The 16,825-nt window shown below is 54.7% G+C and overlaps 1 protein-coding gene across 1 annotated transcript in view; it reads right to left on the bottom strand.

Moving 5' to 3' along the window:
- Positions 1-1,918: 1,918 nt before the first annotated feature.
- Positions 1,919-16,825, bottom strand: part of TMEM132D (transmembrane protein 132D) — a 429,533-nt gene continuing 414,626 nt past the window's right edge. Inside the window, exons 6-9 of the mRNA XM_081037657.1 lie at positions 10,678-10,883; positions 9,821-10,100; positions 8,288-8,479; positions 1,919-6,332 (exon numbers count right to left, since the gene is read on the bottom strand). Coding sequence (XP_080893783.1) covers positions 5,178-6,332; positions 8,288-8,479; positions 9,821-10,100; positions 10,678-10,883 — 1,833 coding nt within the window. The 3' untranslated portion in view covers positions 1,919-5,177. The remainder of the gene's footprint in view (positions 6,333-8,287; positions 8,480-9,820; positions 10,101-10,677; positions 10,884-16,825) is intronic.

Here is a 16,825-nt window from a genome sequence, read left to right as displayed (position 1 = left end):
CTTACGCTTCTGGAACTTTTCTTCTATTAGGGAAGACACAACAAGCAAGAAAGCAAATATTTAGGACAATTGCAGAGTGCTCCAAGCACTGTGAAGAACGTAAGATGGGATGGTAAGAGGGATAGGACCTGGAATGGGAGGCGGGGGGTGTAAGGCTACTCTTAGGTGGTTAGAAAAAGCCTCACTGAGGAAGGGACATATGAGCTGAGACCTGAATAATGAGGAGATGTCAAACCTGTGAAAATCTGGGAGAACAGGGTTCCATAAAGAAGAAGCAACAGGGGGCAAAAGCTCCGAGGTGGGGATACGCTTGTTTTGCTAGAGGAAGAGCTAGAAGGAAACCAGTGAGGCTGGAGTTTGGTGAGGAATCACACTGGGCCTGTAGGATCTCATTCTAGGATTTACGGGCGTCTATTGGAGGGTCTCACGCTGGGGAGTGACATGGTTTATGGTTTTGAAAGGTCACTCCGTTAATTTTCATTTAGCAAACACGGACTCTCACTTAGTAGTTTTCATTTCAGAGCCACAACAAGCTGTGGATGCAGGAGAGCAGGACAGATGCGTTTCAAGTCATGAAACGATCATGGGCCTTCACACTCTGAATCCGTTAGCGTAACTGGCAGATTGGACTTGATTGAACGTCAGGGCAAAACAGCCAGAAGGAATTCAAAGGCTGGCTCTCCAAGAAAGAGGACACAACAGAGAAGATGGCAGCCCTTCAGACACCCCCACGGGGACCCAGCCAGAGGGTGATGGACCCACAGAGGTTATTTGTGAAGGGGACTCACTCCCCCTACTTCAGCATGGCCTTCAATTTTCTGGGGTCCAGTATATGTGGTCCCAGAGTCTTCCTGAATGTCTAGGAAGCAAAACCCATGGGAATGGACCCCTCGATCACCCCCAGTGCTAACCCAGGTCGCCCACACCCGCTGGACTGCAGGGCACAGCCACGCTGGGGAACACCTCTGGTTGTCCGGCCCTCCTGCCGGAGCCCCAATGGGCACTGCTGCAGCAAAGCCCCCCCAACCCCAGGCGAGGAGCTAGTACATCCCGGGAAGTGACAAACAGGGAAGTGATTCACCGCTATGAGCTTTCTCAGAGGGGTAGGAGGGTCCTTCACGTGCACGGCCAGGGCGTCCTCACCTGCGGAATGGGTGTGAAAGAGGGTGAGGCAAGATTTATAGATGAGTCACCTCCCTGGACGCCCATGGACCTCCCACCCCCCGCCTGTGTCCTGGTAGGTCCCTAGGGGTCAGCTGCCCTCAGTCTGCTCATAGGTTTAGCCACCCAACATCTTCTGGCCAGAAGCCACCGTTATGGTTGTCCTGCACCCCACTCCCCACCCTCCTAACCCCCAGTCCACATGTGACCTTACTTGGAACCAGGGCCATTACAGATGTGACGTCAGGACAGGGTCCTCCTGGAGTATGGTGGGCCCCTGATCCAACACGCCTGGTGTCCTTACACGAAGGAGAACTTGGGTGTACACATACACACACCACGTGGAAAACGTCACGAGAGCACGAAGGCAGAGGTCAGGGTGAAGCGTGTACAGGCCCAAGACCACCGAAGATCACGTCACCCCCAGAATCTGGGGGACCCCGGGAGCAGGGTCTGCCCCACAGCCTCAGGAGGCTGCCCGCACCTGACCTTGAACTTCCCACCTCCAGACGGAGAGACGGTAACTATGTGCGGTTCAGGCGCCCGGTGTGTGGGGCGCTGTTGCGGCACCCCGGAAACTCACAGCCACGGAGGGGTTGTTGATAGCTCAGGTGTGGGCACTGAGAGGCCATGAGAAGCCATGGCTTTCACTGGGGGGCGGGTTTCCACGGCTTGGGGTCTGGTCTGAGGTAACATGGGGGGTAACTCATTGCCTGGAGGGGCCCCACAGGTGGCGGGAATGAGGAGACAGGCCAGCTGTGAGAAAACAAGCAGCATCACTTTATTCATATTCAAAAGACACCCTGTTGCAACATCAGTTCCTTAAGACTCTCTTGTCATTTCTTTCTCCAGTTCTGGGCACACAGATCTCAGGAAGGGTTGTGTGATCATGGCGCTCTAGGCTGCGTTCCTCAGACAACGACATTCTGTATTTTCCCAGGAGACACACAGGGATATTTCCTCTTCCATAGAGCAATACACTTGTTCCTTATTGTCTAGAGAACACACAGCTCCTTCCATGTGTATCTGTTTTCCACACTTTGGGGGAGAAACATGACAAGGCAAATTATTTCCCTATTATAAGAGACGTGGTAGATAGACGGCAAATGAAATTTGCATTCTGGGTCAGGGAAACAGTCTGGGTGTGGGGGTCTGTGGCTACGGCGAACTCGCGTCCTGCATGGAGGTGACCACAGCAAACCCACCATGCCCAGGTAGGGCCAAGTTTGGGCATCAGCTGCATCGAGCTGAATTTTCAAGAGGAGACAGAAGTCTAGATTGTTTTAGGTAAAATGGGCAATGTGCTAAATGTTGACTGAATCTTTGCCTGTTCTGTAACCTGTGTGCTTTATAAAACTTATGATGGTATGAAAATTGTTTGTTGTTTATCTCCCCCACTCCCTACGAGATGTAAGGTGTTTGAGAGAAAGCATGGGTCTACCATATTTACTGCTCTATCCCAGTGCTTGCAATACTTCCTAGCACATAGTAGGTGCTCAATAAGTGCCAGTGGAATAGGTGAATGACCCATCACCCGACAGCGTTTGCTTGCACCCAAGATTTCATGCAACTCCCTTTTTCTGTGGAATCGTCTTGGTGCTGCATTGGATTTTTAGAGGAATCTGAAGGTCAGCCTTTTTTTAACCCGGCCCTGTTTCCACAGGCACACACACGCCTCGGGAGGTTGACATCTGAATGTAGTATGTGTGAGATCCAAGGCAAGGCCAGGGTGATTTCCTCGCTCCAGCCAAAAAGGAGGCTGGGATATACGTGTGCCTGCTGCAGTTCTCGCTTGCTGCCATCCATCAGCGGGGTTTTAGTGCAGAATTGCATGTTGACTTATTTGCAAATCCTTTCAGGTCCTGAAGGAGAGACACTTAGTGCACAATGCACTTTGTCATCACGTGTCAACATCGTCTCAGGGTAGAGAGCGGCATTACACGATGTAAGGGTGTAATTGGATAGCGCTGGGATCCTTAAATCTGTGTGTTCATTTACCCAAAGCCACAGCATTTGCAGAGCCATTTGCAGTTGACGCCAGCCCCGTGGAAGAGGGTCAGCGTGTAGAAAGACAAAGGATGGCCATAAACACGCTGAAGGCAAACTTTATATTTACAGTTGGCAGGTTTATAAATACAGATTACATCCTCATGATCTGTAGTACATTCTGCTCGCACATAGACTGAGGGGTCCAGCGGCTGTGGGACAGACAGACAGCGCGTGGGACGAGTGGGAAGTAGGGCAGGTCGCTGCAGGCAAAGGAATGTCATCAGGAGGGGTGAGTTTCATCGCCCGAGCCGATGGGGTCAGTAAACCTGGGGACAGGGGCGACCGACATCCCCGGCAAGTGGGAAATGCCTCAGCTGGAGGGGAGCGTGCTGAGGGCAGGAGGGTAAGCTGTCCACATTATCTAAGGGGGATTGACTCACAGGCCTATATAGAATCAGAGAGAGAAAAGGGAGGGAGACACACAAGGAGAGACACAGAGACACCCAGAGAAAGAGAGAATTAGAGGAGAGAGAGACAGAAAGTGACACAGGGGAAAAGCCAGAGAGAGAGGGAGAGAGAGAGAGAGAGAGAGAGAGAGAGAGAGAGAGAGAGAGAGAGAGAGAGAGAGAGAGAAAGAGAGAGAGACCTGACTCCGCAGCAGTGCCTCTCGCAGCTCTGGCCTCAGCTGTGTTTCTCGTGGTCTGGCTGGCATGGTCTCAGCCACCAGCCTCTGCCTTGGGGCGCGTGAGTCTGCTCACCTCTCCCTTCACCTTCTTGTCTGTGGGCTTTGCCTCCGAGGGATTTGAGAACATTCACGGGCCACCCTGAGTTCCAGCCGCGTGAACCTTTCAGGACGGCCCAGAGCCCAACGCTTAAATAGCATCCCAATCCGTGGTGCGTCGGCTCCGTCCCTCTCTCCAAGGTGGGGGCCTTATGTTGTGCCACACCCAACCCGTACACACCCAGAGCCCCAATTCTGCTTATCCTGCACACGACACGCCTTTGTGTCAATAGCCCTGGACGGGAGACCCAACGTGACTGTCGCCGGACCCACCGCCAAACGGCTGTCTTCTTTCTAGAGAAGCACGGCCCTGAGTCTGTCAGTGTTGAATTCCTCATGTCTCCTCTTTACCCTCAAAGACCAGCCTCCTCAAAGGACGTGTGAAGGTCGCCTGGTGGGGCTTCTCTATGGCTGTCACCTAGCAGCTGACACAAAGACTTCGTGAACGCTGGAAACTGCCCCCGCTGCCCCCCAAGGACCAGTGACTATGGAAGGGTGGTGACACAGTGGGGAGCACAGATTTCAACATAGTGAACTTGCTAAAAAACGCCCAGTGCTTTGAACCTGATTGAGATTCTGGGCCCACACCCCTGGTTTCCACAGAGGCCTGCCCTGAATCACTACGAGGGCTTCTGTTTGTCTGTCTGTTCTTGGCATCCAGTTACAAAGGTACGTGTGGCTCCTGTACCCACGTGCTCCCTTTCCGTCCTGGTGAGCAGCTGCCTGGTCTGTCGTAGCCAGGCCTGCTCTGACCCAGAGCCCGGGTGATGACAGGGCGCAATCACACCTCCCAAGCTGATGGCCGCCCAGGCTGCCTCTGGTTGCGCTCTCAGCAAGACGACCTGCCCCAGTTCCAAGGATACACATCCCCCATCGATCCCCTTCACTTTTCTTCCATAGTCTGCAGTATTCAATACTGGAACCATGTGGACTTCACAACACCCAAAGCGTGTTGCTTAAAGAAAGAGAGGGACTGTTCTTTGCTGGAAGCTCTCAGAAGCTCAGTGACGCAGAACCCATTTTTCTTCCAAGTTCTAAACATCTCGCCACACATGACAAACCTCCTAACATTGACCAGACACTGTAAGCTGGAATGCGTGCATGGGTTCTGACTCGGGCCTCCCCACTGAGCCAGGGATGTTCTCTGGGGCATTCCAAATCTTGTCCTGTCCCCTCCCCCATTGCCACACATCCCCAAATTAAAGGCCGAAAGGTGAGTGGGAAGCACTGCCTGCGAATGTCCGGCTTACACACCTTCATGTAACCCCTCCAGGTAGCTGTGTCGCTCTCTGCGTTCCCCAGGGTCCAGGTCCCAGCTTGCGTTTTCCTCACCTCCGGTCACTACGGAATGCATGGCGGGGCACCCGTCGTCCGGTGAGACGGTGGTGAAGGTGGTGAATTTCACTCTTTTCCTTTTTGAGGTAGGGGACGTTGGTGGCTCGCTCTTCTGATCTTTCCCATCCACGACTGCAAGTCCCGGAGATCTGAACAGCGGCCCATTGATGCTCTTTGGGGAGTTGGCGTGCAGGAGATGCTTACTCTCTTCGAAGTCCAGGCCTCTGTCCACGGCGGTGATTTGTTCATCCTGAGACGACACTAAGTCCACGTGATTCTCCAACAGTTCTGCCCGGTGGGTCAGCCCAACCCAATCGTGGGAGTGACTCAGACCTTCCTGCTCTTCGAAGGGTACCTGCTTATGCCTATACTTCAACACAAAGGTCACACAGTTGATGAGGAAGACGAGGATGGCCAGGCAGAAGACGCCCAGCAGGGCGTACATGCCGATCTCCAGGTCGCTCAGCCCTTTGGCTGTCTGAGCGGGGTCATCCTCATCCGACTCCCCATGGCTCCGGGGGAGGTCCGCCTGCGCTGGGAAGGTGTCCAGGCGGCTGCCATCATCTAAGAGTCTTTCCTGGCCGTTGTTCTTCTGGAAGGTTGACCTCTCTGTGGTGGACCCTCTTCCTTCCATGAGGCCAGTGGAAGAGCTGCTGTAGAACTGTCCCTCTGGACTCTGCCACTGTTGCGAGGGCTTCTTAGGTCTTCGGTCACGGACGCTATTTTCCAGGTGGGCTCCTGTGCCCATGTGTCTGCTGTCACTGGTGTTGGGGTTGGCGTCGTGTTGGCCAAACTTCACTTTGATGTTGGCTGTCCCCACGGCGAGCACGCTCTTCCGCTTGGATTTCTGGCACGATTCACTAATGACCATTTCCACCTTCACCAACGCACCCTGTCCTTCGCTTTCAGCAGCGATTAGAGGCCACTTGAATTTGGGGTCCTGATGGACGGAGACCACGTTCTCATCCAAGGACGTGGCCGTCAAGGAGAAGTCTTTCCCATCGTAAATATCCAAGGGCGTGACAGAACCATCACTGAACTGGACCCAGCAACTGATGGCTGCTTCCTGTTGACGAAAACAAGGTGGTCAGGATGGGCCCCAAGGCTCACGGAGTGCCAACTCTCAGCAGCAACATGACAAGAACAAAGCCAACACTTTCAAGTGCTGTAGAGCAGTACTGCGGGTATGAAGGAAAATTCATTCTTATAAAGATGTAAAACCAAAAGAAAACCCCAACACTAAAGTGACAATAACAAAACAGCACCAGCGAGAAACACCCCATAATAAGATTCGCTTTGTTTCCCGGGCTGTTGAACGAACCATCTTGGCTGTGCAAAACCCACGTGTGCACAATAATAAATTACACATCACAGCATATTGCTGGTGACAAGTGTTACACGCTGCAGTGAAAACTGTTTATCACATTATTTTTAAGATGCTTTAATGCCGTGTCCCCATGTATGACGCATGACACACATCAAAGCCCCTAATCCAGGCAAGGACACGCCAGACGTGCTGCAGGCTTTGAGTCCATTGCTTCCGCCTCCTCTGGGCCTACGAAGTGGGTCCACTGTAGCTCGTGGGCAGTCTTGGCTTGGAGAGCAGGACTTAAAGCAGCCAGGGGAGACGCACCGGATTTGGAGAGTCTTTGTCTCCCACCCACCATCCACCCCACCACTGGGAGAAGCTGGGAGGCCAAAGGGCAGCCAAGGTTGGTGCCCAACCTCCATCTACCGACCTGTAACTTTGTGTTTCAGACTGACTTTCCTGGGGATGAGTCCGGCCAGGGAGCTCACAGTGGAGGAAGGAGATAACCTCCATTGAATGGGAGCCTTCAGTTTCGGTGAAGACATCACTGCGCATGGCCGAGCACAGCAGGTCCTCTGCTCCCCCTCCTCCCGCCCCCTCAGAGAACCCGCCCCTCACTCCCCAAGGCCTGAGTGATGAGCAGGCCCAAGAGGCACATGACCTGTCCAGCTGCTGCAGGGAGGCGGCTGCAGTGAGAGCGCCCAAGCTGCCAGCGTCTCTCTCGTCTGCAGTCAGAAAGGGGGCCCGAAGCAGCCAGCTGTGGGAAGACGAGCGAGCGGGAGCGCATAGAACACTGGGAATGGAGCGGCACGATGGTCCGGGCGTCAGCAGAAACGTAATGCATGAGACAAAGGGACTCAGGAGGAGGGAGAGAGTGGGGTGGGAGAGCCTGGTCGCCCTCTGCCTCCTCCAGTTCGTGAGCTGGGGCCTCATCTCTACAATAAATCCCGTGTTTTTGGACCTTGCTCTAGTGGGTTTCTCTTTCTTGCAACCAAAGAGCCCCTGACCATGGCAGCAGTAAATGGTACTTGGGTGGTGTCCAGTCTGTGCAAGGAGGAACAACTCCTCCTTCGGCTCAGCCAGTAAATACTCATGTGCTAAGCATGGGCTTGCACGAGCTGCCAGGTAAAATTGCTGCCGGGACACTGACGCGGTACTGGTTTACCAGGTTCTTCCCAGCCGCCACGACGTTGGACACCACGACATTGGCCACAGCCGTCTGGATGGCCGGAGCACATGATGGCACAGGGGACCCCAGAGCACACCTTGTGTGATGCTCAGTGTGGACGGAGCCTTTGTCTAGGCTCTCTGGCGCCTGGTGGCCTGTCACCCTTCACTCACTGCAACCACTGTTTGGTTTGGTTTGGTTTTGCGTCTCCGTTTTGGAGAGCTTGGAAGCAGGGGGCACAGCAGGCTGCTTTTCACAAGCCCCGCCCAGATGGATGACCCAATGTGCGATCCTACTGGGTGGTGGGACCCCTGGCGAGTGACTTCCCCCGACGTGTCCCCTCATCTAATGTGTGACCTCACCCCGTGTGTGACCCTGCTCAACACACAAGTCCACCCAGTGAATTACCTACCCGACCCGACCTGGGACCTGCATGTCACTGTGTGTCACTGCGTGTCACACTGGGTGTGATGTGACTCACCTGGCGTGTGGCCTCAGCTGGCGTGTGGCCCACCCTACACTGTCCCAAGCCCTGCTTCCGTACCTGTTTGGGCCTCTGTAAAAGCTCCTGAGCCACTGCTGTGGCGAAGATGGCTCTGTTGCTCCCTGGGCTGAGCTGCAAGGAAAGTGACAGCCCTGTCACCAGCTGGACCCCAAGGTCTGTGATTGTCACTTTCTCTTCCAGCACTGTGATGGTCTTTTCAGCCAAGATGGCATCTGACAGAGGCGACAGGATCTGAAAGGGAGAACCAACATGGCAAAGGAGAGCCTTCCAGGTCCCAGCAATTCCCACAATAGCATAAGTGATGTCCCTTGCAGGGTGGGACAGAGGAGGACCAATGAGCCAGAACGAACAGAAACAGGTCTGTCCCACTAACGTTTTCTTCCAGAAGATGGATCTTGTTGTGAAAACCATGTTTTCTTAAAGTAACAGTAAGATGGTGCCAAGAAGTGGATGGTGTAGGACTTGGCACCCTCCCCCACCACAAACACAAATGCCGTTACCCACCAGGCGTCCCCCAAGTCCTCGAGAGGAAGTATGACCTTTCTCACAAATCAGGACTAACTTTATGATTCTTCTACGGCATGGATTGTCCCTACTGTCATTTAGTGTAGTTTTTGATGAAAATTTTTCATTTTACTTACATGCTTTGTTAAAAAAAACTTCATAGCATCAAAGAACAATGGCCTTGATATGCTAGGTGGATATTTATATGTTTCTCTCTCACACAATAACCAATGTGTAGCAGATGGGACACTGTTGGTCCATGTACCACCTAAATAGTCCCTTGTGTCCCTGGGAGCCCACACTCTGCACTCGGGGAAACTGAGCAGTGAAGCCCAAGCTCCCCCCACCCCTGATGTGAGTACCCCAAATCTCCCTCCTCTGGGCAGCTGCGATGGCCTGGGAAGTGGAGGTGACACTCAAGGTTGGACCCTGACGAGGAAATCCGCCTCTGAAGAACTTCTATGGGATCACTGCTCCCTCTCTGCATCCCTCCCCCACGTCACAAAGAGCTGTTTCCTATGAAGTCTCAACTTTCTGGATGAAATGGGTTCCATCCTCCTTCCACCTGCTTTCTGGACCGAGCTCTCTTTTCAAGGTGCTGCTGATATCTATGAAGATGGCTTTCAAGACACCAGTTTCCCTGAGCTCCTTAAACCTGGTCATCCAGATGCCACCTTCCATTTTCAGTCTGGTTAGAAGACTTTGAATGGCAGTGAGCATGAGATGTGCCTCCCCAGAGGGAAGTGGACACGTGAATTTTACTTATTCCCACTGAGTCCTAAGGGCTCAGGAGTAGACGACCCACCAGGACGAGCCCCATGTTTAATTCACGGAAGCTGCCCGGCCCCCTGTCCCTGAACTCGACGCCATTTCCTCTGGGCGTGTCGTCGCCAGCAGGTCCACAAGTGGTGAAGATTCCAGGCGTCGGCGGCAGCACCGCCTCTGAACTGATGGCAGGCACTGAGGGCTTTCAACTCACTGGTCAGCTGTGGAGTCAGCTGGGCCTCGTGTACGGGCTGCACATACACAGTCCCTCCCAACCAGCAGCTCCTCGTCCCGCTGTCTTACCTGGATGGTGGTCATCCCCAGCTCCTGGCCAGCCAGCACCTGGCCCCCTTGCAGGCGGGCGACCCGGGGCTCATCCACCTGCATGAAGTCCGTCACCAGCTCCGTGATGTCCATCTGCCAGTCTGAGCCCAGCAGGTGGGCCATGGGGCCCCCGCGGTCGGCTGCCTCGGCCACAAACTGGGTCAACACACGCACCATGGCGTGCTGGTACTGGAGGGCACAGCCTCGTCCCCGCCTCTCGTCCTCCTCCTCCTCCTCCTCCTCGCTGTCCTGAGCTGGCCTGTCAAAGGTCAGGTCAGTGTAAGAGATGCTGATTTGTTGCCCAGACGGTCAGGGGCTGTGCGCGAAGCATGGCGGGGCCGCAAGGCCAGCCGGGGGTGGGCTCAGGCCGACGCACAGGTGGTACTCAGCTTCTGGGACCCGGGTGTGGCGTGGGTACTGACCAATGGATTGGGGGGGGTGGGCAGAGTTCTAAGGAGCCCCGGCTCCTCAGGTTCCAGCCAGGGGACCGCGGCTGCAGTCTACCAGCCACTCGTGCATTCTGTCACTTTGGCTCCAGTGACTGGACCAGGGATAAGACTTAACTCCAGGGCTTTCGTGGGAATGATTGGGAAAGGGAAGAGGTACTTTCTGTGGCATTGCAGAGAAGACAGAAGGAAAGTCGGGAAGCTCACAAGAAAAGCCTGACGGGATGGAGCCCCATGAAGCAAACCAGAGCCGAGAGGTGGAGACTGAGTCCTAGAAGACCACTGGTCTCTGGACCCGGTCACACCTGAAACAGGCAACCCTGCCAACAGCCATTTGAGCTGCTGCACCCTGACCTGGGTTTCTGGGGGGGTCGGGACGCACACACCCACCTCTTGTTGGGGACAATGGGGACTCTCCAGCCCTTGACCTGGTTCAGCTCGGCGTCCGTGACCTCGATCTGCAGCGGGAGCCGTGGGGCCCACACCGTCATCTCCAGGGGACGGCTGAGGTGCTGGTAGCTGAAGTTCACGACCACACCCACCTTGCCCTTCATTTCTTTCCCGTTGACAAACACGAAGTCGCAGCGGTCGGACACCTGTGCAGAGGGCGAGACACGGACTTTGTGTCAAATCCCGCAGCCAAAGGAGCAGCGGGAGGACCAGGGGAGAGGGAAGCGCCCTGGTTGTTTTGGGGTCACTCGTGTGACGAGGAAGGTTTCTGTCTAGGGCCTCTGGAGGGGGTGCAACCCTGCTCACACCGGGACTTCCGGCCACTGAAACTGATTGGGGACGTCTGGCTTCTAGAACCATGGGATTGGTTGTCCTTAGCCAGCGGGTGAGGGGCGGTTTATGTCAGCAGCCCCAGGTGACAACACAGAAGGACAGGGCCACGAGACTGGGGCTCGGCTGGCTGGGCTCTGTGGGGAGGGATCAGCTGAGGCCCCAGATGGTAAGTGACAAGGGACATTTGTGGGACGCAGGGCTGGAAAGCGGCAGAGCCCAGACCCCACCCCAGCCTGCACCACTGTCCTCTGGGCAGCTGTGCCATCCCACCCGGGGTCCTGGCAGCCTGTGTCCTTAAAGGAGGAGCACCGCCCCCAGGGCCCATGGAGAGGGGCGTGAGAAAAGCAAAGCGGAGACCACTAGGCTGTTCAAACATCAGATAAAGCATTTCCAGCAAAGTCCCTTTTATCTCCACGGCCAGGCAGTGGGGACACTGAACACAGCAAGGGGCATGGAGACAGGCGTCCGGGGTCCCCCACAAGTGAAGGGGACGTGGGCCTGCGCATCGGGGAGCCTGCGGGCTGTCCTCCCAGCTGTGTGCCCACAGCAGGGGCACCGGAGACTGACTGGCAAAGCCGATGTGGCAGCTTTGGTGGCTCCACGACGGCTTAGTCTCAGCTCTCCTGGCTCCAGGGCCGGTCAGACTTGACACTTAGGCTTTTCTCTTTCAAGTCTTCCAACTCTGAGTCAGGCTGAATTGTCAGAGATGCAGAGAGAGGGAGGGAAGGAGGGCGGGCTTACTGATAAGACCTGTTTTCAGGGCAGCAGGCTGTTTCTTGAATATAAGTTTCTGGGCCCTCCTGCCAAGCGGGGTGTTGTAAGGAAAGGAGACAGGACATCCAGGCAAGCGTGGCAACCACGTTCTCCGGGACGAGGGAAGCCGATGCCTGCTGTGCTGAGACGGTGGCCAAGGGAAGACTGAGTCTCGTATGTGTTTTGGTTTTAAACTCAGCGGTTCTTCCTCGAGGTAGTAAGACAAGGTGGGAGCCAGAGCTTGGTTACAGGGTCGGAGGTTAAGTAGAGGGACAGCAGTGCTTGGCAGAGGGCTGGGGGTCTGGAGCCCCCAAGGCTGCCTGGTGCCCCATCCACGGCATGGTCCACACGCTCCGCCGAGGCCTCCAGAGAGCTGTTTGCTGACAACATCTGGTCCTTCTTCAGACCCATGGCAGGCTGTCCTGCAGCTCGCTTGCTGCTGGACAGGAAATGAGTATCTTGACAATGAGTTGGGAGCAGGAGTGACACCTGTCACCCTCTCTCGGGAACACTGACTTTCCAGTAACGGACCTTGCAGAGCTCCCTGTCCTTCCAGAGGCCCCGGGCGGTGTTGCCGATGGTGGCTGCCCTGTCACCCTGGGTCCTGAGTGCCTGTGACAAGGGGAGCCCGCACAATGCTGGGAGGTCAGGCGGCCTGGGTGACAAGCAGCCTTCCTTGATTTAAGTCACTGATATTTCGGGTTACCTGTTACCGCATTGCAACCAGGCTGTTCTTAGAGCTGCAGGGTGACCTGTTCTGATCAGTATGTTAAATAAAGAACGCAGCAAAGGGCGGGAGTTGGCTGGGCCGCTGCGGACGACAAAGGAAAGGCAGGCGGTAAGGAGGCAGCAGAAGGAGGGTCCTCCCTCTGGCCAACCCCAAATGAGCGGGACTGTAACGGGGTCCCAGGGGAGAGGTCTCTGCTACAGAGCGGCAGGGCCTGGGGCCCCGTCCGAATGCTAAGGACTTCTAATGACTGACACGGTATGCAATGACTCTAAGACAATCAGGGAGGAGTGACGTGTGCTTGGCCTTGCTGCGACATCTTGGAGGAGGGTTTGGGGGAAGTTCAGGATTTGAGGAGAAGGCAAAGCCTGAAGTCTCCGGGAAAGGCTTTGGTGGGACGTCAAAGGTGCTGCCGAGCCTGTCAGCCCGGGGTTTCAGGCACGACACCTGCCTGGGGGCACTGCTGCCCATGAGTCCCGGCCTGGGGTCCATGGTGCCACCTTGCCCTGCCTGCTGCCATTCTCGCATGGAGGGGACTCTGGCCTGGGAAGAGGGGGCTGACATCTTCTTTCTGGTGACGCTATGACTCAGAGGGGCTGCTGCAAGTTATGGCAGCTGTGGCCTTGCTAGTTCTCTGTCCTTTGTCACTTCCTAGTGACGTACAGCATGGGGACATAGTCAACTCTGTGCAATCACCTGGCCGGGTGACCGATGGGTACCAGGTTTCTTGCGGCGATCGCGTTTGTATACCCATGAGGTACACAAATACTGAGCCACTGATGTAACAGTGTGTTGTATACAACTATACTCCGATTAAAAAACATACGTTTGAGCCCATTCAGAGGAAGCTGAGAAGGGGCAGGATGTGAAAGGCCCCGCGTGGCACTGGGGCGGGAGGGAGCCTGACACAGCAGGTGTCGTTAACCTGAGGATATCGAGATGAGAGCATGCAGGATTATCAGGGTGCAATCGCCGTGTCCACATACAGGGGCGGGGGCGGGTTTGAGACCACAGAAGAGAAGAAGGCCATGTGAAGGCCACCAGACACTGGACAATGTGGCCACCGTCCGGAATGACCACTGCCATGGGCTCCTGGGGGGGGCAGGGAACAGATCCTCCCTGCGAGCCCTCAGGGACCTAGAACCGTGACAAGAAGTGTTTCTGTCGTCACTTCCAGGGCTTTCCTCATGAAGTCCGTGTATGTGGTGCCTGGCTCAGGATGGGCTCCAGGGGACGTGAGCCTGGGGACACAGCTTACTGTGTTTCCCCGAAAATAAGACCGAGACAGACAATCAGCTCTAATGTATCTTTTGGACCAAAAATTAAAATAGGACCGGGTCTTATATTATAGTAAAATAAGAACAGGTCTCATTAATTTTTGCTCCAAAAGACGCATTAGAGCTGATGGTCCGGCTGGGTCTTATTTTCGGGGAAACACGGTACGTCCCCCAAGGCTGCATTCTGGGCAGGACAGACAGGCTGGGGCGCATTCCCGCAGGAGCCAGATGGGGAGCAACGCCCCCTCCAGTCGCCTGACACCCGCCTTTCCCTCCAGCTCCCCGTCACTGCCTGAGATTAAACATTACAAAGTTCCTGGGGAAATGTGTCAGTCCAGGGGAGCAGACAAGACCCGTTTGTTCCTTCTTGTTAAAATATGACTAACTGTTCATGTCAGATAATTTATTAACTACCACTTTACAATGCTGACGGTTGGAGGGAATGAAGCATTAAAACTGCTGAACTCCTCTCATATCCATTTCCAGCCGCCACGCGGTCCCGTTACAGGGCCACAGCTAATATTTCTGACTCCGGAGAGTGCAGTCTGGCACTTATGTGAATTTAATGCCATTTCCTTTTTTTTCTGTTTAAATGCTGTGTGAGTATAAATCTTATTTAAATATCACCAACATCCATGGTGAAATTTATGTTCTTCTGATGTTTTTCTCTTCCCTTTTTTAAAGAGCTAGAGCTAAGGATATTGAAATTCTGCTCCCTCCATCCCTTAACTTTGGCAGAAGTGGACAGCCTAAAGGAACATTTGCATCTGTTCACCAACTAGGTATTACTGTTCAGGAATCAGTTTTTATCCTAGACTAAATGATACATTAATATAGTGGTATCAGGAGGGAGAGTGCTAAGCTGTCTGTGCCCATGGCTCCTACTAAGCACCTCACACCTGATTCCATTTGAAATCTTCACAGGGAGTCAAGAAGGCAGGTACTGTCACCCCATTTTCCCAGTGACAAACCGAGGTGCAGTGTCCCATGTTGGCATCAGGGACGTGCTACACGGGGCGAGCTAATGGGAGAGAACTTACCCAGCTCGCTGCTTTAGGCTGATTTCTTGGGAGGCTCCATGGGGTCTGCTAATGTGAAACATACTTTTCTGCCAGGAGACAAGTTTTAAATGGTCATACTGAGGGGAGGGGCCCTGGCAGAATGTGCCCCGGGGCCCGAGGCCGACGGCCCAGGTCCATGCAGACGCTGTGCGTGTGGAGGGAGAGTTGAGCGTGAAATGGCCCTGTTGTGGGCTGACTGTGTGCTCCCCGCACTGTTACAGGCTGACTGTGTGCTCTCCCACAGTTCATATGTTGAGGGCCCAGCTCCCAGGACCTCAGATGTGAGTGTATGTGGAGATGGCACCTTTGAAGAGCTGATGAAGTTACTCTGGGGCCGTGAGGGTGGGAAGACATTAGGACACTCCTGCACCGAGGACAGACACGTGAGGACGCAGCGGGAAGGATGGAGGCCTTGGCAGAAACCAGCCCTGACCACAGGTTGGTCTCAGACTTCCGGCCTCCACCACTGTGACAAAATAATTCTTGTTTGAGCCTCCCCGCCTGCGGTGTCCTGTGACGGCGGCTGGACAGGTGATACAGCCCCCCCCACAGTCCCAGAGGTTGTTTTCCTGTTTTAAGAGCAGATGGCCAGGCTGACCGCCTGGGGCCCAGCAGGGAGCTCAGGGGACAGCAGCTCAGGGGCCTGACACCTAAGTGACAAGCACAGCTTGCTCGGAGGGCTTCCCGACAGGAGGGAGTCACTGCAATGCCCACTGGACAGCTAGGAAAAACGAGGCATGATGCGATCAGGACATTTCCTCAAGTTCACACAGCTCCACAGTGTGGGGCTGGGCCACAGGGGGCGTCTGATGACATAGCATTGTCACTTTATGCTGATCACGTGCACGAGGGGACAGGAGGTCAGGGTGACACCACAGCCACACACAGGAAGGCTCGGCCCCTTCCTCGTCCGCGTGGAAGAGGAATGAGTCTATGTGAGCAGCGCCCAGAAGTGGCTCCTTTCCTCCCCTGCCACCTGGACGGACGTAAGGCTCCGCCCTTCCCGCCACACTGCACCCCTAGGACGTTGTGAATGAAGGTTCCCTGCTGTTGACTCGCCCCCCCCCCGCCCCCCCCCGGAGACAGACAGCGGGTGTCACTAACTTCCGCTTATGTCCTCCCTTTGGTCACCGGGGACAGGACAGAGGTGGACTCAGCGTGGGCACTCAGTGGCCTGCCTGATGCAGCAGGAGCCAGTGTCTGGGCACGGCCTAGGGGTGAGACACTCGCTTACAGCCGTGGGCCTCCATGGGGCGAAACTGCCCGAGGGGTGTTTGGTACACGCGTGGGAGTATTTTTTATAGGAGTGTTTGTTTTGGTCGCAAAGATTAGGGCATACTGACGTTTAGTGGGCACAGGTCACGGGACTGAATGTCCTGCAGTGTCCTGGTCAGTCCCACACTACAGAAAAAAGCCCCACGCTCTGATGTTTAATGTCCCGCCCAACTAGGGGAAAGCTGTCTGTCTACACTGTAGCTTGATGCACAAAACACTGCATTTCCAGGAATGCAAACTCGGCTGAATCGAAGTGGTGCTTTGTGTTTGTTTGTTTGTAACTTTACCCAGATTTGTTGCCCACCCGGGGAAACCTCCTCACCACTCATGATGCTGAGTGGACCTCCCAGCAGCCCTGTGCCCTCGTCACCGCAGGCCACCAGCCTCACCGCACGACCTAGTGAATTATGCTCAAGAAGCTGTGTGTTGAGATATGGTTCATTCTATTATAAATTCATTCCAATTTTACTTTGTATCCACTTAGGGCGTTATATTAATCCAAGTGAAATGATCTTGTCGGTAGCTGACATTATCTGTGAATTCCCTGCGAGATTTTAAGGGGACTCATAAAACACTTGTGGAGTACGTGGAGGTAATCAGTCTGGTTGAGAAGCACAGGTCCCTGTAACTTCGTACAGCTCGGTGGCTGTTTACAGATGTGT

This window comes from Rhinolophus hipposideros, assembly GCF_964194185.1.
Source record: "Rhinolophus hipposideros genome assembly, chromosome: 24".
Classification (NCBI taxonomy): Eukaryota; Metazoa; Chordata; class Mammalia; order Chiroptera; family Rhinolophidae; genus Rhinolophus; species Rhinolophus hipposideros.
Note: the sequence above shows the minus strand (reverse complement) of the source record. Positions and strands in the feature narration are given on the sequence as shown.